Consider the following 24,957-nt stretch of genomic DNA (forward strand, 5'->3'; position numbering starts at 1 on the left):
GCTTCCCGTTCCTTTTTATATATTTGTACAATGAACGTACCGTGTGTTCAACTGTACCAGAACTTTTCAGTCCTAGGATGCTAGTGACTAGGAAATACGTACTGGTGTTTCTTTGCTTTTCCTGATGCAGTACTTAGTGAATTTCTAACTACTTTTTACCACGATGCTTTTTAGTACTGAATGTTGTCCTCGGCTGAAACTTAGTCTTTTTAGTGTTCGTCTGAAACTAAAAACTGGTTTTTTTAGCGTGATAGTACTACCGTTCATGTCTAAGTTGTACTGAGCGTCCAAGGCTACTATTTGCTTTTGTCCTTAGTTAGTCTGCCACTTTTTTTGTTTTTGCGAAAATATTCATGTGTTATTTTTTTTCTCCATGACTAGTGCTGCGTGGCAGCCATCAAGTTTCAACTTCAACCTACTTCAACTTCAAATGATGGATGAACAAAATAGGAAGCTAGCAAACTTGTTGGATGACATAAGCAAATGATGTACTTGATAGACATAGGCAAACTTGTTCAAACCCTGACACACATAGCATAAGGTAGCTGGATCAACATAACGAAAGCAAACTACAAATCTGAAACAACAATACTAAGGACACACACAGCATAAGGTAGCTGGTTCAGCATAACAAATGCAGACTTTCATGCATCTTCATCCGCGAAGTTGCAGTGGTAGTAGGGCTCAGCCTCCTGCTCTTTTGAAATATCCCAACCTGTCACGATGTTGTCGATTGTCTTCCATGACTTGTACGTTGCGTACGCATCTATTCCTGCGTACGTGATGAGGTTGTCTGGCAGCGGGCTGTTCCCCCACAGTTTGTGGTCTGCCCTGTTCATCTTCTTCTTCATGCCTTCGTAGAATGGGTGGATGACGCCGCCTGCAACATCGGCCAAGGAGTCATAGTATTTTCTGGTCTTTGGATCTTTCCACTTGCACTGCATGTCGATGAAGTTGTTGGGGTTGATTTCCAAACCAGACTCCTGCAGCATCCGCTTGTCACCTCCAATGCTGAAACCAACAAATGTGTACAATTTCTCCTCCCGCAGTAAGTCTTTGAGGCACTTGGGCCTGCAAGGGGGGAGACACACATTTATAGATTAGTCTTGTTTTTTGAGGATTTAATTATTCTACTTTTTTTGTTTTACAAGTGATAATCCATGAGGTAGATGCTTATATATTATGAGTCATGCATGAATGTAGTTCAGAAACTAGTACACAAAGTCCCGAAATTAAATTCAACTACACCGTGTTATTTTTTCTTTTTTGCTATCTTCTTTGCTTTACAAAATGCTTGACCAAATTATAGAATCATTTTACCAGAGTCAATGATAGATGCGCTGCTTGATTCAAGTTTAGTTTTCTTTTTTGTTGAATAAAAGACCTATACCAGTGCTTGATACATCTTTGTGCATTAATTCTATATCAAGTTCCAAAAATTAGTTTGAGAAACATGTGCATCAAGATATGGACCTATATCACTTCACCAAAGATATTTTAATACATCAATTCTATAAACTATACTAGTGCATCAAGATCAGAATGCTATAAACTTTTTTTCAGATGCTAATCTGGTGAAACAATTCACTTCACAGTTTCAGAAATGCATTTAACTTGATAAACATGTAATCGTGTATCCACTTCATAGACTATAGTAGTTCATCTAGTTGGGAAACAATTTTTAATTAAGTTTTTAGTGACTAGTACTGGTACAACAGATGAATGAACAGTAGTATGGGTTACCATTTTGTGGCTGCTGCGATGTGGTACACCAAGCAGAGTTCCTCGACGCACAACTGCAGGACTGCCGCCATCTGTGGAGGTTTTTCCTCGTCGGTGTACTCCACATCAACTCCGATGAAGCTCGGATACAAGACGCCGCCCTTCATCCTGAGCCTGCTCATCATCTCGTCGGCCTTGTTAGGTTCGCTGGTGCAGACGATCTCCAGCGTCTCCTTGCCATGGAGATCAACCCCTTTGAGCGTTCTGGCGTACTCGCGCTTCTCGCCGGGGACGTTAATGTCGACGAGGTTGCTCCTCTTGTCCGACATCTCGGCATGATGACGCTTGGCGGACGGTTCCTCCGCCATGGCCTTCCTCCGGCGACTGTGGGCTTTCGAGAGAGCCGCTGGAGGTTTGTGTGCAGTGGAAATGGAAGCGGCAATGGTGCTATGTGGGAACGAGGGAGAGATGGAAGGCAATGGGGTTTTTTTGCAGTGCGCCGACGGTGGTGTGTGGGAGGCGGTTCGTCGGGGGCATGTGTGTAGTGGTCGTGGGGGTCGGCGTTTGCACTTCGTCGTGGCAACCGCCAATGGGTAGCGCGGGTGGTGGCCTGGAAGAACTAACCGTCCAAGACAAATGTTTTTTACTGGTGCACTGATTAGTCTTGTCAAGCTGTACTTACGATATGCTAAATCCCACTTGCACGTCTCTATGGTTGTGATGATGACATTTTGCACTGTTTAGGTGACGTATGGATCTGTGATGTTTTTCCGTGTGGATGTTTAAGTATTGTTTTTCTATTGAAGCCTTTATACACTAGTGTATGTCAAAACATTTTTTCAGTGCCCTGAGAGTTGTTGCTCAAAACTTGTACTTATTTTATTTTCATCTATACAAACCTAAGTTAGGCCTTTATAGTTTTTGTATTCTCAGTTTTACTGCACTTATGTTTTAGTACTGTGTGAACTGAATTGTAATTTCAAACAGCGCATGGGTTTGAAATTTGATGTCACAGTGGTGCGAGTGGCCTGACTGATCCTGCTGTTTTAGTACTGATGTTGTATGTATGTTTGAACTGATTTTTTATAACTTAGGTTGGGGGTGGGGGTTTGAGATTATTTTACGAGCAGATCGTTCGTTGTGGTGTGGACAGATTATATATAAATAATAAATTTACCAGAATTGACAAATAAATTCTATTTGAACTTTTTGAATTTTAGTAGTTGAACTTGTTAGTTTTTATATAAATAAGAAATTTAGCATAATTGACAAACATTATATGTTTGAACTTTTAGATTTTTAGTAGTTGAACTTGTCAGTTTTTATATAAATAAGATTTTTAGCATAATTGACAAACATTATATGTTTTGAACTTTTTTAGTTTTAGTAGTTGAACTTGTCAGTTTTTATATAAATAAGAATTTTAGCATAATTGACAAACATTATATGTTTTGAACTTTTTTAGTTTTAGTAGTTGAACTTGAAAGTAATATTTAATTCTATTTTTTAAATTATGTACATTTAACAGAAAGGCTATTAAGTTTTGTTCTTTTTAGAGGTTCATTGTTTTTGTATCATATTTTTTTCCTTTTTTCTTGTAGAGGTTAATTGACAAACATTTTTCTTGTGGTTTATATTTCTTTGTCCGCCCTCTGGTTTGTATAGCTGGGCTTATTTGGTGGGGTGTTTTGTTGACGATGTAGAGGCTATTGGGCCATTTTCCGGCCCAGATAGCTCGTCCGCGCGCCTGTGCAGTGCGTCGTGCGCGTGCGCTCTGGGTTTAGTCCCACCTCGCTAGTCGAGGGGGCTCCGAACCTGTTTATAAGCGTAGCCGACGCTCACCAGTCGAACTCCTCTGAACACTTACCTAAGTGCTTATACACGGCGCTCGCTCTCTCTCTTAACTTGTGGGCCCTGGTCGACGGGTCCTGCGTTGTGCGGATTACTAGGGATTCGCCCACGGGCTCGAGTTCAAGTATCTAGCATTGTCAGGGCCTGCTCCTGACCTTGGGCGGTCAATTTTTTTTGTTTGAATCTAGTACTTGACTCCTCCAGTAACTTGGACTCATACTTTTTGTTCTAGTTCTTGACGGTTTTGTGTGAGTGTAATCTTTTTTATTTGAGTTTTTTGCCTTCTTTTTTGTGTTTGTTTTTGTGATTATTTCTCAAGTGTCTTCTGGTGTCATTTTCAGAACTATGGTACTTGCGTGTAGACTGAGTTGTACTGATAGTGCATTCATAGTAGCGCTTACGGACTGATGCTTCTTTGTACTTTTTATTGTAGTAAGTATGTAATGTCCGATCAAGTGTACTGAGTTGTACTGACATGGAACAACGTTGTGTGATTAGTTGCATCGTAACTAGTACTTTAGAGCAACGAAAACGTTCCATTCAGAAGCTACTTTTTTCAATTTTGAAATGATGGATTAACAACATACGAAGCTACCAAACCAAACTTATATAATGAGATAAGCAAAACATTGTACTTGATGACATAACTAAACTTGTTCAAACATGACAAGCACGACATAATCATACTGGTTCAACCCAACAAGAGCAAACTACTAATTTGAAACAACAAGATAAAAGGAAAGCACAAGCGGAAGTAAAACGAAGGCAGGCTCTGATGTATCTTCATCCCGTAAAGGGGCAATAGGGGTGGTCGTAGAAGTTGTTAGCCTCCTGCTCTTTCGCAAATTCCGAACCATCTGTGATGTAGTCGATCATGAACCATGACTTATACGCGGCGTACGCATCTACTCCTGCGTACTCGATGAGGTTGTCTGGCAGCTCGCTTGTCCCCCATAGTTTGTAGTCTTCCTGCGTGTTGATCTTGTTCTTCATGCCTTTGTAGAATGGGTGGATGACGCTGGCTACAACATCAGTCAATGAGTCGTACTCTTTTCCGGTGTATGGAACTCTCCACTTGCGCTGAATGTCGATGAACTTGTTGGGGTTGATCTCCATACCGGACAACTTCAGCTTCTCTTTGTCACTTTCAATGCTGAAACCGGCAAATGTGAACAACTTGTCATGCTGTAGCATGTCGGTCAGGCGCTTGGGCCTGCAAGGGCAGAGACATTTTGAATATTAGCATTACTTTGATGTTTGAATTATCCATTTTTGTTTTTGTTTTACAAGTGATGAATCCATGAAGTAGTTGTTTATGTAGGATAAACAATGGATGAATGTACTTCAAAAACTAGTAAAGAAAGTTCTGAAATTAAATTAAGTACATCATGTTATTCTTCTTCTTGGATTATACATGATTTCAGTCAATGTTGTATGTTCCGCATTGGTACTAGTTTAGTCTACTTTTGTTGAAATAGGATAACACAGAACCAGTGCTTCACCAAGTCCTTAGTTTATTTTCTTACGAAAATAACATTACATCAAATTCAGAAAATACTTCACTACATCAAGTTCAGAAATATCTTTTTTAATACATCGAGTACATAGACTACTCTATTGTATCAACTCCAGAAACTACACTAGTCGATCAACTTCAGAATTTAATCTTCCGCAAGATTTTCCAAATAGTAATCTAGTGTATTAGGTTCAAAAATACATTTATAGTATATCTACTTGAGAAAATGCAGTAGTGCAACCACTTTTCACAAACCACACTAGTACATCTAGTTGGGAAACAAGTGTGATTAAATTTTTAGGATACAGTACTAATAAAACAGATAAACCATATGCAGGGTAAATGAGCAGGATTGCTCACCATTTTGTGGCCGCTGCGATGTGGTACACCAAGCAGAGTTCGTCGACGCACAACTGCAGGACTGCCGCCATCTGGGGAGGTTCATCTTCGTTGGTGTAGTGCACACCAACGCCGATGATCCTACGAATCCTGCTGCCAAGCTTCCTCCAGAGCCTGGAGATCACCTCGTCGGCCTTGTCTGGTTCGCTGGTGCAGACGATCTCCGGCGTCTCCTTGCTATGGAGCTCAACCCCTTTGAGCGTTCTGGTGTAGTCGCGCTTCTCGCCGGGGACGTTAATGTCGACGAGGTTGCTCCTCTTGTCCGACGTCTCGGCATGATGACGCTTGGCGGACGGTTCCTCCGCCATGGCCTTCCTCCGGCGACTGTGGGCTTTGGAGAGAGACGCTGGAGGTTTGTGTGCAGTGGAAATGGAAGCGGCAATGGTGCTATGTGGGAACGAGGGAGAGATGGAAGGCAATGGGGTTTTTTTGCAGTGCGCCGACGGTGGTGTGTGGGAGGCGGTTCGTCGGGGGCGTGTGTGTAGTGGTCGTGGGGGTCGGCGTTTGCACTTCGTCGTGGCAACCGCCAATGGGTGGCGCGGGTGGTGGCCTGGAAGAACTAACCGTCCAAGACAAATGTTTTTTACTGGTGCACTGATTAGTCTTGTCAAGCTGTACTTACGATCTGCTAAATCCCACTTGCACGTCTCTGTGGTTGTGATGATGACATTTTGCACTGTTTAGGTGACGTATGGTTTGTGGGAACGAGGGATAGATGGAAGACAACGGGTATTTTTTCAGTGCGCCGACGGTGGTGTGTGGGACGCGGTTCGTCGGGGGCATGTGTGTAGTGGTCGTGGGGGTCGGCATTTGCACTTCGTCGTGGCAAACGCCCAGTGGGTGGCGTGGGTGTTGGCGTGGAAGACCTAACCGTCCAAGTTAAATGGTTTTTACTGTTGAACTGACTAGTCTTGTCAAGTTGTACTTATGACCTGCAAAACCCCACTTGCACGTCTCTGCGGTGGTGATGATGGCATTTTATTGTGGCACGATTCGTATAGTCAAGCTGTACTTATCAGCTGCTTATCCCACTTGCACGTGTCAGCATCGGTGTTGGTGGAGGTTTGAACTCCTCTACTGTCGTACTCGGACTGGTGATTGAAGTGTAATTGAACGTACCAAATACCAGCGATACTATGTGTGGTGCTAATGTTTTTTTAAAACAATTTTCGTATTTTTTAAAGGATTGTTTATATCAAGATAACCTGTGAGTATTTTTTACAGATAAATTAGATTTTCACCAGTACAGGATGTATTATATTCGCATTTTTCTTGAGGTAATTATTTTTATGTACTGATGGTCTTTCTGAATTGGGACTGGTAGGAGCAGGCATAGCTTTGTTTTTTCAAAACGATTTTTTTCAGTCGTTCACTGGTGTGTTTGTTATTACTATGCCTTTTGTACTGCTGACTGAGAGTTATCAGTACGCATGTAATACAAGAGTTTAAATTTTTCCTTGACATTTTTTTTGCTGAGTTACTAGTTGACAGTAGCGTTTTGCGTCAGATATATCAAGATAAGTTTTTTCAATTTTATTTTTGACTGCATTCAAAAGGATTATCAAATGGTTTAAATAATAATGTCACTGCTTCAGCGGGCACAAATCAGAAATTATATCAGTACTGATGTGTACTCTGCCTTGTACTGACGACTGAGAGTTATCAGTACTGATATGCTACAAGAGTTCAAAATTTTCCTTGACATATTTTTTTCCTGAGTTACTCGTTCACAGTAGCCTTTTGCATTGGATATATCCAGATAAGTTTTTTCAAACGTATTTTGTGACTGCATTCAAAATGATTATCAAATGGTTTACATAATAATGTCACTGCTCCAGCGGGCACAAATCAGAAACTAAAAAATAACTTTAGTTCTGATCAAGAAATTGACGATAAAGCTAAATAAGTTTTGGTAAATGACAGTGTTTTGTGAAATGCTTCCTCATTGTGTGTTGATTCAACTAAGACTACAAGGTTATTTTTTAGTTTATGCAGCAGGATAACCACTATGTATTGTTCAGTCTTGAGCTTCTCCTAACTGTCCCCGAATGTTGTGCCTTGCTGGCGCTCTTTCCAGGTTGAGCCTTGGCAGCTTCATCGTCAGTTTCAGTTTCCTCGCCCCCGACACTGCATCTTCATTGTCTTCGTCTGATTGGTCGTCATTCTCATCAAACTCTTCTTCTTCATCGTCTTCATTTGATTGCTTGGAACTCTTTACCTTGCCCTGTTTATGTTCAGCTCCACTGACCACCTTGCCCACTTTGCACGTGCGGGCATTATGTCCGTAAGTTCCACCACACTTGCGGCAAGTGTAGCTGTTACGTGTGTTGTCTCCATTGGTAGAAAGCTGGGTGGCTCCAATCTGCTTGTTCTTGTTGACAGTGGCACCTGTGCGGAGTGGGCATGTGCGGTAGTTATGGTTGCTCACGACGTTGCAGAATCCGCATGCCCTTACCCCGAGGGGTTTGCCGTCCGGGCCAAATTCCACGCGCTTGATGGGGCGTGGTGGATTTTTGGCTGCTGCTTTCGCAGCTTTCGCTACTTGCGTCTTGCTCTTCCTCCCCTTTGTGTTTGAGAATATTGGGGGTTTAATCACCCTTTCCTGCACCATCAAGCTCATGATCTCGCATGTGAGTTTGTCGGTGCTCTTGAGTGTGCACATGGGCAAGCTCCGGTTGCTGCTGCTCCTCTTCCTCGTTCTCAAATGGGTCAATAGCTCCCATATGGTTCATCTCGGACAACATTGTAGCAATATCCTGCTCAATGGCTTCATTGTCCGCGACACCTCCATTTTCAGGAGAATGCATGGCGTCGAGTTCTTGTTCAAGTTTGTCCATGACGACCCACGTCCTTGCCATTTGCTCTTGGCTTCTCAAGCTTTTTCTGTGCACCCTCATGTTCATCGTCAGCAGTGAGCTTTCAATGCAGTATTGGGATGCCTTGTTTGACGCTACTGTCCTCAAGTCATTTCTGTCAAATGTTGGCTGGATGTTCGGGCGTTTGGTGTATCTCCTGAGTATGTATTTCTCTGGAATGCTTTCAGCCTTAATTGTCTGCATCATGCACAGGACATGCATGCAGAAAAGACCTGTATTTGTTTTTGGAAGAGGTGCATGTTTTTTGTCATTTCATTCAAACAAAAACTTTGCAAAAAAGTAGTACAGTATGTAACATCTTTTTTGTAGTCCTCACCTGTGTGGTCCCATAGCCTGCACTCGCACTCATATGTTTCTCCCACGGGGTCTGCAACCACCTGGAACGCGTGTTGAGCCCACACAGACAGTTTTTGCGGGTGGTTGTAGCGCACTAGGTACTTTGTGGGCTCGTCCGTCTCTGTCGCCATGAAGAGAGTGCTCAGTTTTAGCCTATCTCTGATCTCACTGTACACAGCTCGCGTGTACAGCTTTGCCATCTGGGTGTCAAACCCATAGAAGGTCAGCGTGTTTTGTTCCTTCTGCAGATGCAAGAATGATGACCAAATTGTTAGTTTTCTCGTAGGAAAAACTTCTAATAAATTTTTTACTTTAGTAAGCATGTAATTTTTTGTCTTACAACAAGTGATAGAGCTATACCCGGTTACCCATTGTCTCCTGGTTCTCTGTCTGCCTCCTGGTTTTGACGCAGGAGTTTACCTGGCTGACAAACCGGTGTAGGTTATGTCTCTCATTTACGTAGTTCTTCTTGAGCACATAGTTCATGCTCTAACTTCGCTGTGTGGATGTCATTTTGGCGCAGAAAATTTCTTTGAAGTAGGCTGATATCCATTTCTCATCCTCGTTCCACATGCCCACCATTGTGGCATCATCGTGGAGGTTGTACTTATCCATGAGTCTTTTCCAGGCATCCTCAAACTCAGTTGGCATGAGGGGCCAGTTGAGAATTGATGTGAATTCATCCTTAAGGTCCTCGTGCAGGAAATACAGGTACGCGAGGTGTTCCATGTACTTCTTCATAATGTGCCAGCGGCATAGCTTATGTACTATGTTCTTGAAAACATCTGCGATCGCCAAAGCCATTTCCTGGCACTGGTCTGGTAATGAGAAAATAGACTCGGAGTGGTCAGCAGATGGTTGTGCATATATACCAATACAACTGACACAACATTTTTACTGTGTTATTTTCCTTTTCTTTTTTGGTAGGGGGGTGGTGGTTGGGGGTGGTTTTAGCGGGTGTACCTGTGAGAATGCATGTAGGAGCCTTCCTTCTCATGCACCTTAAAAATGTCCTGAACAGCCACTTGAATGAATTTGCATCCTCATCTCTTATCAGGGCAAAACCAAAGAATGTAGTCTGTAAGTGGTTGTTAGTTCCGACAAACACCCCAAGTGGCATATGGTACTTGTTGGTCTTGTATGTTGTGTCAAACATTACGCAGTCCCCGAAGTCCTGATACGCTCCTCGGCAGCTTGCGTTCGCCCATAATATGTTCTTAACTCTGTCGGACTCATCAAGTTGCATGTCACAGAAGAATTCCCTGTTTATAGCTTTCATCTCCCTAAAGAAGTTGACAGTCCTTAGGACATTATCCACATCATCAATCCTTGAATTCTTTGCTTTCCTGCATATAAAAAGTTCATTGAAAAATGCATGTTGAACTGGCGTCAGGTCATGTTGAACTTACTGTGTAACTGTGGCACTCTCTCATCACTATCTACCTGGACTGACGCATATGTGCTATTTTTTTAACTTGATAGTAACCTCGACATCCTAATCGTGCATCAATGCATATACATTACAAGTACTGCTAGCTTATGTATCACTGAACTTATTGTGTAGCAATTTTATATTTTTTTGGTAATAGTTTTTTTACTCGTTCGAACTGACGCAATTACATGACTTGTACTCTTAGGAATAACAACATACAACTCTCAGCGGTAGCTGAACCTTGTCACTATACCTGGACTGACGCATATGTGTTATTATTTTTTAACCTGAACCGAACATAGCATATTAGATGCACTGACAGTAACCTCGACATCCTAATCGTGCATCAAGTGGCAGGGGTGTCAATTAACTGATGCTAGCATTTGCAATGTACCATCGGGTTCTTCTTCATAGCAGGACTGATGAACTGATGGAGTGACACAAACGTGGGGAGCAGACATTACCTCTAGTGTACTGTCTTCTTCTTCTACCTCTCGTGGGCATCTTACTGGCATGTTCTTGCGAGGCGGCACCATTGACGTAACACCTGCTTGTGGTGGACGTCTGGCGAAGAGGTTCGTAGAGGAAGCACCTTGCGGGGATAACGGCCCCGGAGAAGGAGACCCGGCAACGGAGGGAGGCAGGAGGCGGGGATGACGGCTCTGACGATGGATCCGGCGATGGAGGGAGGCAAGAGGCGGGGATCATGGCCCTGTCGATGGATCCTGCGGTGGAGCGAGACAGGAGGCAGGGATCACGACCCCGACGATGGATCCGGCGATGGAGGGAGGCAGGAGGCGGGGATGACGACCCCGACGATGGATCCGGCGACAAAAGGAACGAGGAGGCGGCGGCGGATCCGTCGCCGGCCAATCACGGCGCCGCGGGCTCCCTCGCTCCGGCTGCCGCCGTCGCTCGCTCGCCCGCGACAGCTGCCTCCGGCGGTAGGAAGCGAGTCGGATTGGGGCTGGGTCGGTCATGGACGCGTCGCGCCTTATAGGGGGCGAGGGTAACAGAATAATATTCTGTTACCGGTAACAGAATAGTCCAGCCCTATATATATATGTGGGGGGTGCCTAGAACAGACAGAAACAACTGTTAGCCGTGTGCGACGCCCACCTCCACAGTTTACTCCTCCAGTCATATTGTCATAGTGCTTAGGCGAAGCTCCGCGCAGATCGCTTCACCATCACCGTCACCATGCTGTCGTGCTGAAGAAACTCTCCTTGACACTTTGCTGGATCAAAAGTTCGAGGGACGTTATTGAGCTGAACGTGTGCAGAACTCGGAGGTGCCGTACGTTCGGTGCTTGAACGGTCGAAACGAGAAGAAGTTTGACTACATCAACCGCGTTGTCAAACGCTTCCACTTCCGGTCTACAAGGGTACATGGACAACTCTCCCCCTCTCATTGCTATGCATCTCCTAGATAGATCTTGCGTGAGCATAGGAAATTTTGAAATTGCATGTTGCATTTCCCTACAGTGGCATCCGAGCCAGGTCTATGTGTAGATGATATGGACGAGTAGAACACAAAGAGTTGTGGGCGGTGATCGTCATACTGCTTACCACCAATGTCTTATTTTTATTTGGCGGTATTGTTGGATGAAGCGGCTCAGACCAACCCTACATGACCACGTTCATGAGACCGGTTCCACCGACACACATGCAACTAGTTTTGCATAAAGGTGGCTGGCGGGTGTCTGTTTTTCCAACTTTAGTTGAATCGAATTTGACTGCAGCCGGTCCTTGTTGAAGGTTAAAACAACAAACTTGATAAATCACCACTGTGGTTTTGATGCGTAGGTAAGAACGGTTCTTGCTAGAATCCCATAGCAGCCACGTTAAACATGCAACAACAAAGGAGAGGGCGTCTAACTTGTTTTTGCTGGGCATGTTGTGATGTGATATGGTCAAGACATGATGTGATATAAGTTATTGTATGAGATGATCATGTTTTGTAAAGGTTATCCGCAACTGGTTGGAGCTTTATGGTTGTCGCTTTATTGTATGAAATGCAAACGCCATGTGATTTCTTTAATTTATCAATATGCGTTAGCGATAGTTGTAGAAGCAATTGTTGGTGAGACGACCACGACACTACGATGGAGATCAAGGTGTCAAGCCGGTGACAATGGAGATCATGACGGTGCTTTGGAGATGGAGATCAAAAGCACAAGATGATGATGGCCATATCATGTCACATATTTTGATTGTATGTGATGTTTATCTTTTATGCATCTTATTTTGCTTAGTATGGCGGTAGCATTATAATATGATCCCTTAACTAAATTTCAAGGTATGAGTGTTCTCCCTGAGTATGCACCATTGCAAAAGTTCTTCGTGCTGAGACACCACGTGATGATCGGGTGTGATAGGCTCTACGTTCACATACAACAGGTGCAAGATAGTTTTTCACATGAGGAATACATGGGTTAAACTTGATGAGTCTAGTATGTACATACATGGCCTAGGAACACTGGAGACCGAAAGGTCGAACGTGAATCATATAGTAGATATGATCAACATAGAGATGTTCACCATTGATGACTACTCCATCTCACGTGATGATCGGACATGATTTAGATGACTTGAGGGATGTCTATCTAAGTGGGAGTTCTTAAGTAATATGATTAATTGAACTTAATTTATCATGAACTTTCTCGATGGAAGCGACACCTATGGGATCACTGGGATCCCTTCTATGGTTGGCGGGCGCGGGGTTGTGCAAAGAGCGGGTCTGGCGGTCAGCACAAGGATCGTTTACCTAGTGATGTCTACTACACAACCTTCTTCTTGTAGATGTTGTTGGGCCTCCAAGTGCAGAGGTTTGTAGGACAGTAGAAAATTTCCCTCAAGTGGATGACCTAAGGTTTATCAATCCGTAGGAGGCGTAGGATGAAGATGGTCTCTCTCAAGCAACCCTGCAACCAAATAACAAAGAGTCTCTTGTGTCCCCAACACAACCAATACAATGGTAAATTGTATAGGTGCACTAGTTCGGCGAAGAGATGGTGATACAAGTGGTATATAGATAGTAGATAAAGGTTTTTGTAATCTGAAAATATAAAAATAGCAAGGTAACCAATGATAAAAGTGAGCGTAAACGTTATTGCAATGCGTTGAAACAAGGCCTAGGGTTCGCTAGTGCAAGTTCCCTCAACAATAATAACATAATTGGATCGCATAACTATCCATCAACATGCAACAAAGAGTCACTCCAAAGTCACTAATAGCAGAGAACAAACGAAGAGATTATGGTAGGGTATGAAACCACCTCAAAGTTATTCTTTCCAATCAATCCGTTGGGCTATTCCTATAAGTGTCACAAACATCCCTAGAGTTCGTACTAGAATAACACCTTAAGACACAAATCAACCAAAACCCTAATGTCACCTAGATACTCCAATGTCACCTCAAGTATCCATGGGTATGATTATACGATATGCATCACACAATCTTAGATTCATCTATTCAACCAACACATAGAACCTCAAAGAGTGCCCCAAGTTCCTACCGGAGAATCACGATGAAAACGTGTGCCAACCCCTATGCATAGGTTCATGGGCGGAACCCGCAAGTTGATCACCAAAACATACATGAAGTGAATCACGTGGTATCCCATTGTCACCACAGATACACACGGCAAGACATACATCAAGTGTTCTCAAATCTTTAAAGACTCAATCCGGTAAGATAACTTCAAAGGGGAAACTTAATCCATTACAAGAGAGTAGAGGGGGGGAGAAAACATCATAAGATTCAACTATAATAGCAAAGCTCGCGATACATCAAGATCGTATCACCTGAAGAACACGAGAGAGAGAGAGAGAGAGAGATCAAACACATAGCTACTGGTACATACCCTCAGCTCCGAGGGAGAACTACTCCCTCCTCGTCATGGAGAGCACCGGGATGATGAAGATGGCCACCGGGGGAAACCCACCATATACCTTCCTACTAGACATGAGGATGGCTCTCTCCTCCTCCTCCCCCTCTCCCCTCTCCCACCTGCTCCACCTCGCAACATGGATCTAACCTATGATCCATGCCATGGAAGGGCTCCTACATTGGGATTTCAACCCTGGCCTTGCGGTTGCTGATCAGGTACGTCGAAGATTTGGAGAAACGGTCCATTTTTCTCCTTCTCGCTCTACCAAGGAATTTTTCTTGGTGGTCTCTTTCTCCTCGGCTTCCTTCCCTCTCTCTGACGATTCTGTGAGAGTGGCCCTTCAATGTTGCATTGGAGGTCATCACAAAGGATTCAAGGTCTCTCGAATCAATGAGAGGTCTTTTCGTTTCTCTGTGGCTGGGAATAAGGTTGGTCATTTCATATATCGACTAAAAGATCGTGTCTGGCCAGACTTTGTTTGCCACTTTCATCTTTTCAATGGTCACTATGCTCATTATTCTCATTCGAACTCTCATTGGCATGCCGATGAGGAGTTAAAGGATATTTCTGCCAGACAGCCTATTGCGATTAAGTCCAATTTGAGTTCATCATCTAAGGGGACAGCTTTGCAACCTTCATCCTTTCAGGAATTGAGCAAGTTTAATTTAGTTCCGTTGCCTCACATGGTTTTCTCTAATGCTCATCACGCTGAGGCTTCATCATCCGTGGCAATTGCTCCACTGTCTGTTCATCATGACCTTGGGCAGTCCTCTATCAAATTTGGTAATATTCAAGTGGGAAATAATGTCAAGGCACCTGTCACGGCCTCTGATGGTCGGAAACTATTAATGGCGAAATATCAATGCCAAGCGGATTTGGAGGAATCAGTGTCACCTTCCTATCTTGTTATTGGAAGCTTTAAATGCGTTCTCCGACAAGATTATCCCTTGTTGCCTCAATGTTTTCTTGGCTCGGTGTTTAAATATGCCCCACCTCACATTACCTGGCCTCCTCAACTTTCGGCCCAATACAAGGTGGATTTGGCCCAAGCCTACTACTCGGAGCAAGAGATTTCGGTTTTATCCGCAAATTGGGCTAATCTCTGTGCCCGCTGTCTCCAATGGGGCCATCGAAAGCAGACTTGTCAAGTGAGGCTTATTTTCTTTAATTGCTCGGCTCCTGATCATAAAGCGATTTATTGCCCTTTGAAAAAACAGCTGCCTACTATAGGAGTTCCAAGTCTTGGCAATGAACGCAGAAAATCTGGTACTGCTATTGGAGTCCAAATTCCGGGAAAGGAACGCAGAAAATCTGGTACTGCTAATTCACGTTTCCCCTCTAAGAATACTTCCCATAGCAGGCCTCATGCTGCTACTACCGTACGATGCACTATTTGTGGGGCCGATGGACACGTGGCTCGCTTCTGTTTCCATAGGAGAAGGCGAGAAGGCTGGCGATGGATTCCAAAAAGGAAAATTTCTTCCATTCCTACCCCTCACGCTCCGCATTCCACTCTGCCCTCGACTGCCACAACACCTCTGCCTCCGCCCAGTCTCGTCCTTTCACCATTGCTGCCACCATTGCTGCCACCCTCGCGGCCACCCACCTCGGCGACCACCATGGCCAACTACCCGCTCAATCCTGTGCCATTCCTGCCGCCGGGCTTCGCCGTCGAGCCAGGCCCAGCAAATCGCGTTGTCCGCAGCGGCATGGTGGTTGGCCCGATTCCGCCTCTCAGCCACGAATACCTGGCCATCGCTGAGACGAGACAGTATGTTCCGCTTCACCGCCGTGCGGCCATTCGCCACACCATCACTGGCATGCTGCAGGAGATGCAACTGTTCACTACTGAGGTTAGCGACCACCCCCTTGGTATTGGGATTTATGGCTTCGTCGACTCTTTCATGCGCGATACTGCTGTGGCTACTCCGTTAGAGATTGAGGATGAAGATCTGCTGATCACGTTTATGCCACATAATGAGGCTCTGAACCGCCGCACCACCACATTTGGGCCAGCTATTTGGTTGATGTATTTTGGATTTCCCTATGATTACCAGACTGACTATTACATCAACAAGTCGCTTGGGGATTTTGGTTCTTTGCTTTCCTGGTATAATCCTAGGCAAGATCGTCGGTTCATGCTGCTCAAGGTTCAGGTTATACATCTTCGATTGGTGTCAAAAAGCTTTGTGGTGTGGCAGCTGGGAGGAGCCCGTGATTGTTGGACTGTCCAGGTAACCATCTTGCGTAGCAACGATTGGAATGGGCTGCTACCCGAGGTTCCTCCGGCCGGCGAGGAACCGCCACCTCCGGACGGCAACCCCCACCCACAGTTTGGCACTGACCTTACCGCCGAATAGCTCTATCAACAGCAGGTTCATAACTGGTTAGTTCAGAACGCTGCTCCGGCTCCAGCTCAAGACAATGGTGGTTGGGGAGAATGGCCTGCTGATCCTACCCCCCTGCTCCCCCTGTGGCTATGCCTCCGTATCTGATGAACTTCCAAGCCTGGCTGTCTGCACAAGGTCTCACTTTTGAAGCTGGCGTTACACCAGAACACAACATAGTAGACAATGCTCCTGATGCTTGTAATGACTCTGTTATAGTATCTGATGACACCATCTCTGACGCTGGTGCGGCTCTTCTGATCCTTGAAGATCATGTATCTGTCCAGAATGCTCATACTACTCAGTCTGCTACCACTGAAGTTCTGACAGTTACTGTTGATGTTCATAGTCAGGGTATGAGTTTTGGCCTTTCTAATCAAGGTACTTATCTCATGAATCTGCTCCTGTCTGACCCTATCCCCAGACAACAACTTAATGCCTCCAGTTATCTTGCTATGCGTCCTCTGTTGGCCACTATGGGACCATGGGTGCATGGTTACGGGATGCGTCATGAACACTTTCGTGTTGAGATTCAGGTCTCAATGGGGGATGCTGGACTATAGTTTGCCTCTGTCACCCAGGCAGGAAATACTGCGGCACCCACATCCACTGTTCTTATAGAGGAAATTCCTGCCATGGAGGCGATCAACACCCTGCAGATTGAGGCTGCTCCTGCTGTCGATGTGGCCATTCTTGCTTAGGGGTATTCTGCTGCTACTGAAGTGGGCCTTATCAACCTTCTAGCACCTGATGCTTTCATTCAAGTGGAGCCCTCAGAGATTATTCAGCCAACACTGGAACTGCCAGCTCTACCTATTCCTGGCTTGACCGCAGAACCGGACACCCTGCTTCCTCCTTCAGAGATCCAAGTTGATAATGATCTTGCTCCCAAAGTTTCAGCTGAACATGACTTCATGGGTGCTAGTAGCACCGACCCAATGCCCCACAAGCTCAGTAAAGGCAAAAATCAGGCCCCCATTGACACTGCTTCCCTCAGGCGCAGCACCAGATCAAACAAATATGATGGTTTTTGCACCAACCTGCTCACCGAAGCCCGAGTCACCAAGTCAAAAGTGAAACCCCGCATGCTTCCATCTGCTCTTTCTTGCACCAAGGAGGTACATGACTCTGATGTTGAGTCCACTGCAGAAACTGTGCCCCCTCCTACTAGTGTCAGCACAATGCAGGCCATTGGTACGCATCTTTGCGCTATTCCTGCTGATGAGCTCACTGAAGATATCCTCTCCGAGTCCACCTAAGTTATTTCCTTCTAGTGATTATGGTACTTTTGCAAACTTGGAACGTACTTTGTTGGAGCGTACGTGGTTTAAGTTCGCCCGATAAACACTTAGCTCTTTCGAACACGATTACCTCGTCAGGCTGCACGGTTATCTGTATTCAGGAATCCAAAATGTAGTATTTTGACGCTAGTATGCTGAAATTGATCTGCCCTAGATGCTTTGATTCATTTGCGTTTGTTCCAGCGATTGGGGCCTTAGGGGGTATCATTATGATTTGGTGTAGTGCTTTGTTCGATGGCTCGGTCTTCTTATCTGAACAATTTGCTCTTGGGATTGAATTTTCTTCCCGGCAATCCTCACATCGTTGGAAGTTGGTTAATATATATGGCCCTTTCTAGGGTGATGCACGGACCTGTTCACGAAATGGCTTTTTGACATCGATATACCATCCTCTGAAGATTGGCTTATCCTTGGCGACTTCAATTTTATCAGATCTCCTGATAACCGTAACAAACCTGGTGGCGATGTGAACGATATGTTTACGTTCAATGATTTCATTAGAGAGCAGAATCTTACTGAACTACCCATTAAGGGTCGAAACTACACCTGGTCCAATATGCAACAAAACCCTCTTCTTGAGCAACTCGATTGGTTCTTTACGACGCTTAATTGGACTGCCACATTCCCAAATACACTGGTCAACCCACTCGGTAAGCCGATATCTGATCATATACCTTGCAACGTGGTCATCCAAACTACCATCCCCAAACGCAAGTTGTTCCGTTTTGAAACTTATTGGATAGCACACCCCAGTTTTTTGGATGTGGTTAGCACTGCATGGAATAAACCCATTCGTCATGGTAAGGATAAAAATGCGGCCTCAAGACTTTGTCAGAAACTCAAAAACCTCAGACATGACCTTTCTCTCTGGAGTAAGAGTATTTCTAGGCTCAAAATTGCAATTGAGAACACTAATAAAACACTACTTGAATTGGATCAAATTGCGGATAAACGAGATTTGACAATACCCGAAGGTAACTTTTAGTGCATCCTTCGCACACATCTGCTTAGACTTCTGCATTATCAAAAGGAATACTGGAAAAAACGATGCACCATACGTTGGATCAAATTCGGTGATGAGAATTCAAAATTCTTCCAAGCAGTAGCTACAGAAAGATACCGCAAAAATTGCATCTCTAGCCTCAAATTTGATGATGGCATGATTGTGGAAGATCACTCCAGTAAAGAATCCCTATTGTTTGAGGCCTTCAAAAACCGTATGGGCAAAAAGAGCAAGCCACAGATGAGATTCAATCTTTCTCACATGCGTCGTACGCAAGTTGATTTTGATGGCTTGACGGCTCCCTTCACTCATAAAGAGATCGATGAGGTGGTCAAAGAAATGCCTCCGGACCGTGCCCCGGGCCCTGATGGATTCAATGGTGTGTTCCTGAAAGCTTGCTGGCCCATCATAAAGGAAGATTTCTATCACCTTTGTGACGAGTTCCATAGTGGCAATCTAAACCTTGAAATCCTAAACTATGGGTACATCACGCTCATACCTAAAACCAGGGCCCCCGAAACTGTTAATGACTTCAGACCGATCACATTGCTCAACTGTTGCCTCAAGCTTATTACCAAAATCCTAGCCAACCGACTGCAAAAGGTGATCTTAAACATTGTGCACAAAAATCAGTATGGTTTCTTGAAGGGACGATCCATCCATGACTGCCTTGGCTGGGCCTTCGAGTACATACATCAATGTCAAGCTTCAAAACATGAGATTATCCTTCTCAAATTAGACTTTGCCAAAGCGTTCGACACTGTGGAACATGATGCCATCATCCAAATTATGAGGAATATGAGATTCAATGAGAAGTGGATATCCTGGATTATGAGTCTCTCATCCTCAGGCAAATCTTCTGTGTTGCTAAACAGGGTACCCGGAAAGCAATTTTGGTGCAAATGCGGAGTACGTCAAGGAGACCCTCTCTCACCCCTCATTTTTGTTCTTGCTGCAGAGCTACTTCAGTCAGCTATAAATGAGGCCCTACAAGACAATCGCTTGCAGCTGCCGCTTGCTTCCTCCAACACATCCGACTTCCCTGTGATCCAATACACTGATGACACGATCATCATCATGCCTGCTTGCACTACTCAAGCGGTGACCATGAAGACAATCCTCACAGATTATGCCGCCTCGGTTGGCCTACACATAAACTTCCACAAATCCACGATGATACCCATCAACACGCCAGCAGACAAATGCACTGAGCTCGCGGACATCTTTGGGTGCATGACAGATGCCATGCCCTTCACGTACCTTGGTCTCCCCCTTGGAACAACCAAACCAACGGTGCTGGATATGACCCCCTGGTTATGCAATGCAGAAGGCCGGATCACGGCGGCTATGTCTCTCATGTCATATGCTGGGAAACTAGCTCTAATGAACTCGCTAGTCACCTCCCTAGTCATTTACCCCATGGGAGTTTTGCGGCTTCCCCCAAAAATTGTTGAACAACTTGATAAAATTCGAAGACATGGCCTTTGGAAGAAAATAACCGAGACAGGTGATAAATCCACCCCACTGGCTGCTTGGGATATGATCTGCCGACCAAAAAAGAATGGAGGTTTGGGTGTGCTCAATCTTAAAGTTCAAAACGATGCGATGTTGCTCAAAATGCATCACAAATTCTACAACCGCTTGGATACGCCCTGGGTTAAACTTATCTGGGACACCTACTACTTGGGTGCGATCCCACATGCGACAACCACTTGTGGATCTTTTTGGTGGCGCGAACTGGTGAAACTCATGCCAACCTATCGAGGGGTCACGAAAGTTTTGATTAAAGATGGTAGGACGACTTTATTTTGGAAAGATGATTGGAACCAACATGTTCTTCAGGAGGCCTTCCCCCGAGCATTCTCCTACACCACACTTGAAGATGCCTCGGTCAGCACGATGCTCACGATTTCCAATGTAAGGGCGGTGTTCCATCTTCCCCTCTCTATTCAGGCACATGCAGAGCTGCAAGCCCTACAGAGTGAGATCAGCTCCATCACCCTTTCCGGGGAAGCAGACAAATGGGTCTGTACATGGGGGGCACAGGTTTTCAAAACCACAGATTATTACAAGTTCTTCTTCCGTGAGGTCATTGCCCATGCTGCCTTTAAATGGTTGTGGAAAGCCAAAAGCATACCCAAGATCAAAGTGTTTGGGTGGTTCTTACTGGTGGATCGCCTCAATACACGTAATATGCTGAAACGTAGGCACTATAACATCGGGACTAATTTAGACTGCGTACTCTGTGGGGAACACGTGGAAGAAACTGTTGATCATCTCTTCTTTCACTGCACATTCAGTACGCGTTGCTGGCATGATATCAAGATTTCTTGGCCGGAGGATGGCAACTGCTTGGACTTGATGACACACCTAAAATCAAGGCACCAACACAAACTCATCATGGATGTTTTCCTTGTGGCTGCTTGGAGCCTTTGGAAGGAAAGGAACAACAATTACTTCCGACAAGTGACTCCATCCTTCTCATCTTGGAAAGCCAGATTCAGGACAGATTTTTCAAACATTGCCTACAGACTACCTGAGCATAAGAAACATCTGATTTCTGACTTCCTAGACTCCATAGTTTGACCACTCTAGTTGTAGCTTTCCCCTGAGTCATGATTTGTAACTCTTAACTCTTGTATAGTTACACTCCCCCCCAACCCCCTTGTGAAGACTATCTGATCTTTAATATAATTTGCAGTAGGAGCCTTTCCTATTGTTTAACCTTCAAAAAAAAGATGGCCACCGGAGAAGGATTGCCCCCTCCGGCAGGGTGCCAGAATGGGTCTAGATTGGTTTTTGGTGGCTACGGAGGCTTCTGGCGGCAAAACTCCCGCTCTATTGTGCTCCCGGATGTTTTTAGGGTATATGGATATATATATATAGGCGGAAGAAGTACGTCAGGGGAGCCACGAGGGGCCCACGAGGGTGGAGGGCGCGCCCAGGGGGGTGGGCGTGCCCCCTACCTCGTGGACTCCTCGAAGCTTCCCTTACATGGACTCCAAGTCTCCCGGGTTTCTTTCCTTCCAAAAAAAAGTTCCGTGAAGTTTCAGGTCAATTGGATTCCATTTGATTTTCCTTTTCTGCGATACTCTAAAACAAGGAAAAAAACAGAAACTGGCACTGGGCTCTGGGTTAATAGGTTAGTCCCAAAAATCATATAAAATAGCATATAAATGCATATAAAACATCCAAGGTTGATAATATAATAGCATGGAACAATCAAACATTATAGATACGTTGGAGACGTATCAGCATCCCCAAGCTTAATTCCTGCTCGTCCTCGAGTAGGTAAATGATAAAAACAGAATTTTTGATGTGGAATGCTACCGAACATATTTATCCATGTAATTCTCTTTATTGTGGCAAGAATATTCAGATCCATAAGATTCAAGACAAAAGTTTAATATTGACATAAAAATAATAATACTTCAAGCATACTAACCAAGCAATCATGTCTTCTCAAAATAACATGGTCAAAGAAAGCTATCCCTACAAAATCATATAGTCTGGCTATGCTCTATCTTCACCACACAAAATATTTATATCATGCACAACCCTGATGACAAGCCAAGCAATTGTTTCATACTTTTGATGTTCTCAAACTTTTTCAATCTTCACGCAATACATGAGCGTGAGCCATGGACATATCACTATAGGTGGAATAGAATGGTGGTTGTGGAGAAGAAAAAAATGGAGAAGATAGTCTCACGTTGACTAGGCGTATCAACGGGCTATGTAGATGCCCATCAATAGATATCAATGTGAGTGAGTAGGGATTGCCATGCAACGGATGCACTAGAGCTATAAGTATATGAAAGCTCAACAAAAGAAACTAGTGGGTGTGCATCCAACTCGCTTGCTCAAGAAGACCTGGGGCATTTTGAGGAAGCCCATCATTGGAATATACAAGCCAAGTTCTATAATGAAAGATTCCCACTAGTATATGAAAGTGACAACATATGAGACTCTCTATCATGAAGATCATGGTACTACTTTGAAGCACAAGTGTGGTAAAAGGATAGCAGCATTGCCCCTTCTCTCTTTTTCTCTCATTTTTTTATTTTTTTATTTGGGCCTTTCTCCTTTTTTATGGCCTCTTTTTTTTCTCTTTTTTTATTTGGGTGTCTTTGGCCTCTTTTATTTATTTATTTTCGTTCGGGGTCTCATCCCGACTTGTGGGGGAATCATGGTCTCCATCATCCTTTCCTCACTGGGACAATGCTCTAATAATGATGATCATCACACTTTTATTTACTTACAACTCAAGAATTACAACTCGATACTTAGAACAAAATATGACTCTATATGAATGCCTCCGGCGGTGTACCGAGATGTGCAATGACTCAAGAGTGACTTGTATGGAAGAATTATGAACGGTGGCTTTGCCACAAATACGATGTCAACTACATGATCATGCAAAGCAATATGGCAATGATGAAGCGTGTCATAATAACGGAATGGTGGAAAGTTGCATGGCAATATATCTGGGAATGGCTATGGAAATGCCATGATAGGTAGGTATGGTGGTTGTTTTGAGGAAGGTGTATGGTGGGTTTATGGTACCGGCTAATGGTGCGCGGTATTAGAGAGGCTAGCAATGGTGGAAGGGTGAGGGTGCGTATAATCCATGGACTCAACATTAGTCATAAAGAACTCACATACTTATTGCAAAAATCTATTAGTTATCGAAACAAAGTACTACACGCATGCTCCTAGGGGGATAGATTGGTAGGAAAAGACCATCGCTCGTCCCCGACCGCCACTCATAAGGAAGACAACCAATAAATAAATAATGCTCCGACTTCATCACGTAACGGTTCACCATACGTGCATGCTACGGTACTCAACAAACATGACTCCAATATCACCATCTCCATATCTCAAAACAATTATCAAGTATCAAACTTCTCTTAGTATTCAATGCACTCTATATGAAAGTTTTTATTATATCCCTCTTGGATGCCCATCATACTAGGACTAAATTCATAACGAAAGCAAACTACCATGCTGTTCTAAAGGCTCTCAAAATAATATAAGTGAAGCATGAGAGATCAATTATTTCTATAAAATAAAACCACCGTGCTCTAAAAGGATATAAGTGAAGCACTAGAACAAATGACAAACTACTTCGAAAGATATAAGTGAAGGTCAATGAGTAGTCAAATAATCATGCAACTATGTTAAGACTCTCTAACATTTAAGAATTTTAGATCTTGGTATTTTATTCAAACAGCAAGAAAAACAAAAGAAAAATAAAATGACGCTCCAAGCAAAACACATATCATGTGGTAAATAAAAATATAGCTCCAAGTAAAGTTACCGATGAACGAAGACGAAAGAGGGGATGCCTTTCGGGGCATCCCCAAGCTTAGTGATACGTCCATTTTGCATCATGCTTTTATATCGATATTTATTGCGTTATGGGCTATTATTTCACTTTATGTCACAATACTTATGGCTATTCTCTCTTATTTTACAAGGTTTACATGAAGAGGGAGAATGCCGGCAGCTGGAATTCTGGGCTGGAAAAGGAGCAAATATTAGAGACCTATTCTGCGCAACTCCAAAAGTCCTGAAAATTCACGAAACGTCTTAAAATAAATAAGGAAAAATCCTCGCCAAAGATGAAGGCCAGGGGGCCCACACCCTGCTCATGAGGGTGGGGGGCGCGCCCCCCTAGGGCACGCCCCCCTACCTCATGGGCCCCCTAGTGGCTCTCCGACGTCCATATTCTCCTATATGAAGTCTTTCGATGAGAAAAAAAATAGAAAGGAACCTTTCGGGACGAGACTCCGCCGCCACGAGGTGGAACCTTGGCAGATCCAATCTAGAGCTTCGGCAGGGCTGTTCTGCCGGGGAAACTTCCCTCCCAGAGGGGGAAATCATCACCATCGTCGTCACCAACGCTCCTCTCATCGGGAGAGGGCAATCTCCATCAACATCTTCACCAGCACCATGTCATCTCCAAACCCTAGTTCATCTCTTGTATCCAATTCTTGTCTCAAAGTCCGGGATTGGTGCTAGTAGGTTGCTAGTAGTGTTGATTACTCCTTGTAGTTGATGCTAGTTGGTTTATTTGGTGGAAGATCATATGTTCAGATCCTATATGCATATTATTACCCCTCTGATTATGAACATGAATATGCTTTGTGAGTAATTAAGTTTGTTCCTGAGGACAAGGGAGAAGTCTTGCTATTAGTAGTCATGTGAATTTGGTATTCGTTTGATATTTTGATAAGA

At 44.1% G+C, this 24,957-nt stretch overlaps 3 protein-coding genes across 3 annotated transcripts; all 3 read right to left on the bottom strand.

The window, feature by feature from the left end:
* Positions 1–644: 644 nt before the first annotated feature.
* Positions 645–2,090, bottom strand: LOC147970633 (uncharacterized). Its single transcript, XM_087523535.1, has 2 exons — positions 1,744–2,090; positions 645–1,071 (listed from the first exon to the last, which is right to left on the bottom strand). Exons 1-2 carry the CDS (start codon positions 2,088–2,090, stop codon positions 645–647), a joined length of 774 nt encoding a protein of 257 aa, XP_087379661.1.
* Positions 2,091–4,356: 2,266 nt separating this feature from the next.
* LOC147970634 (uncharacterized) lies at positions 4,357–5,796 on the bottom strand. Its single transcript, XM_087523537.1, has 2 exons — positions 5,450–5,796; positions 4,357–4,786 (listed from the first exon to the last, which is right to left on the bottom strand). The coding sequence occupies exons 1-2, from the start codon at positions 5,794–5,796 to the stop codon at positions 4,357–4,359; spliced, it is 777 nt and encodes a 258-aa protein (XP_087379663.1).
* A 3,393-nt stretch (positions 5,797–9,189) lies between these two features.
* On the bottom strand, positions 9,190–15,604 carry LOC147970635 (protein FAR1-RELATED SEQUENCE 5-like). The gene is made up of 3 exons (XM_087523538.1): positions 15,516–15,604; positions 9,664–10,046; positions 9,190–9,518 (listed from the first exon to the last, which is right to left on the bottom strand). The coding sequence occupies exons 1-3, from the start codon at positions 15,602–15,604 to the stop codon at positions 9,190–9,192; spliced, it is 801 nt and encodes a 266-aa protein (XP_087379664.1).
* Between the last annotated feature and the right edge of the window lie 9,353 nt (positions 15,605–24,957).

Source organism: Triticum urartu, chromosome 5A (genome assembly GCF_056163025.1).
Source record: "Triticum urartu cultivar PI428250 chromosome 5A, HENAU_Tu73, whole genome shotgun sequence".
NCBI classification, from domain to species: domain Eukaryota; kingdom Viridiplantae; phylum Streptophyta; class Magnoliopsida; order Poales; family Poaceae; genus Triticum; species Triticum urartu.

Coding starts and splice junctions, on each gene's coding strand:
- LOC147970633 (XM_087523535.1), bottom strand. CDS start 2,090: ATGGCGGAGGAACCGTCCGCCAAGCGTCATCATGCCGAGATGTCGGAC. Junction 1,072..1,743: donor ATCGCAGCAGCCACAAAATG/GTAACCCATACT, acceptor CCCCCCTTGCAG/GCCCAAGTGCCTCAAAGACT.
- LOC147970634 (XM_087523537.1), bottom strand. CDS start 5,796: ATGGCGGAGGAACCGTCCGCCAAGCGTCATCATGCCGAGACGTCGGAC. Junction 4,787..5,449: donor ATCGCAGCGGCCACAAAATG/GTGAGCAATCCT, acceptor CTGCCCTTGCAG/GCCCAAGCGCCTGACCGACA.
- LOC147970635 (XM_087523538.1), bottom strand. CDS start 15,604: ATGGTGGCAGCAATGGTGAAAGGACGAGACTGGGCGGAGGCAGAGGTG. Junction 10,047..15,515: donor TGGAATGCGGAGCGTGAGGG/GTAGGAATGGAA, acceptor TTTTATATGCAG/GAAAGCAAAGAATTCAAGGA. Junction 9,519..9,663: donor TCCTACATGCATTCTCACAG/GTACACCCGCTA, acceptor TCTCATTACCAG/ACCAGTGCCAGGAAATGGCT.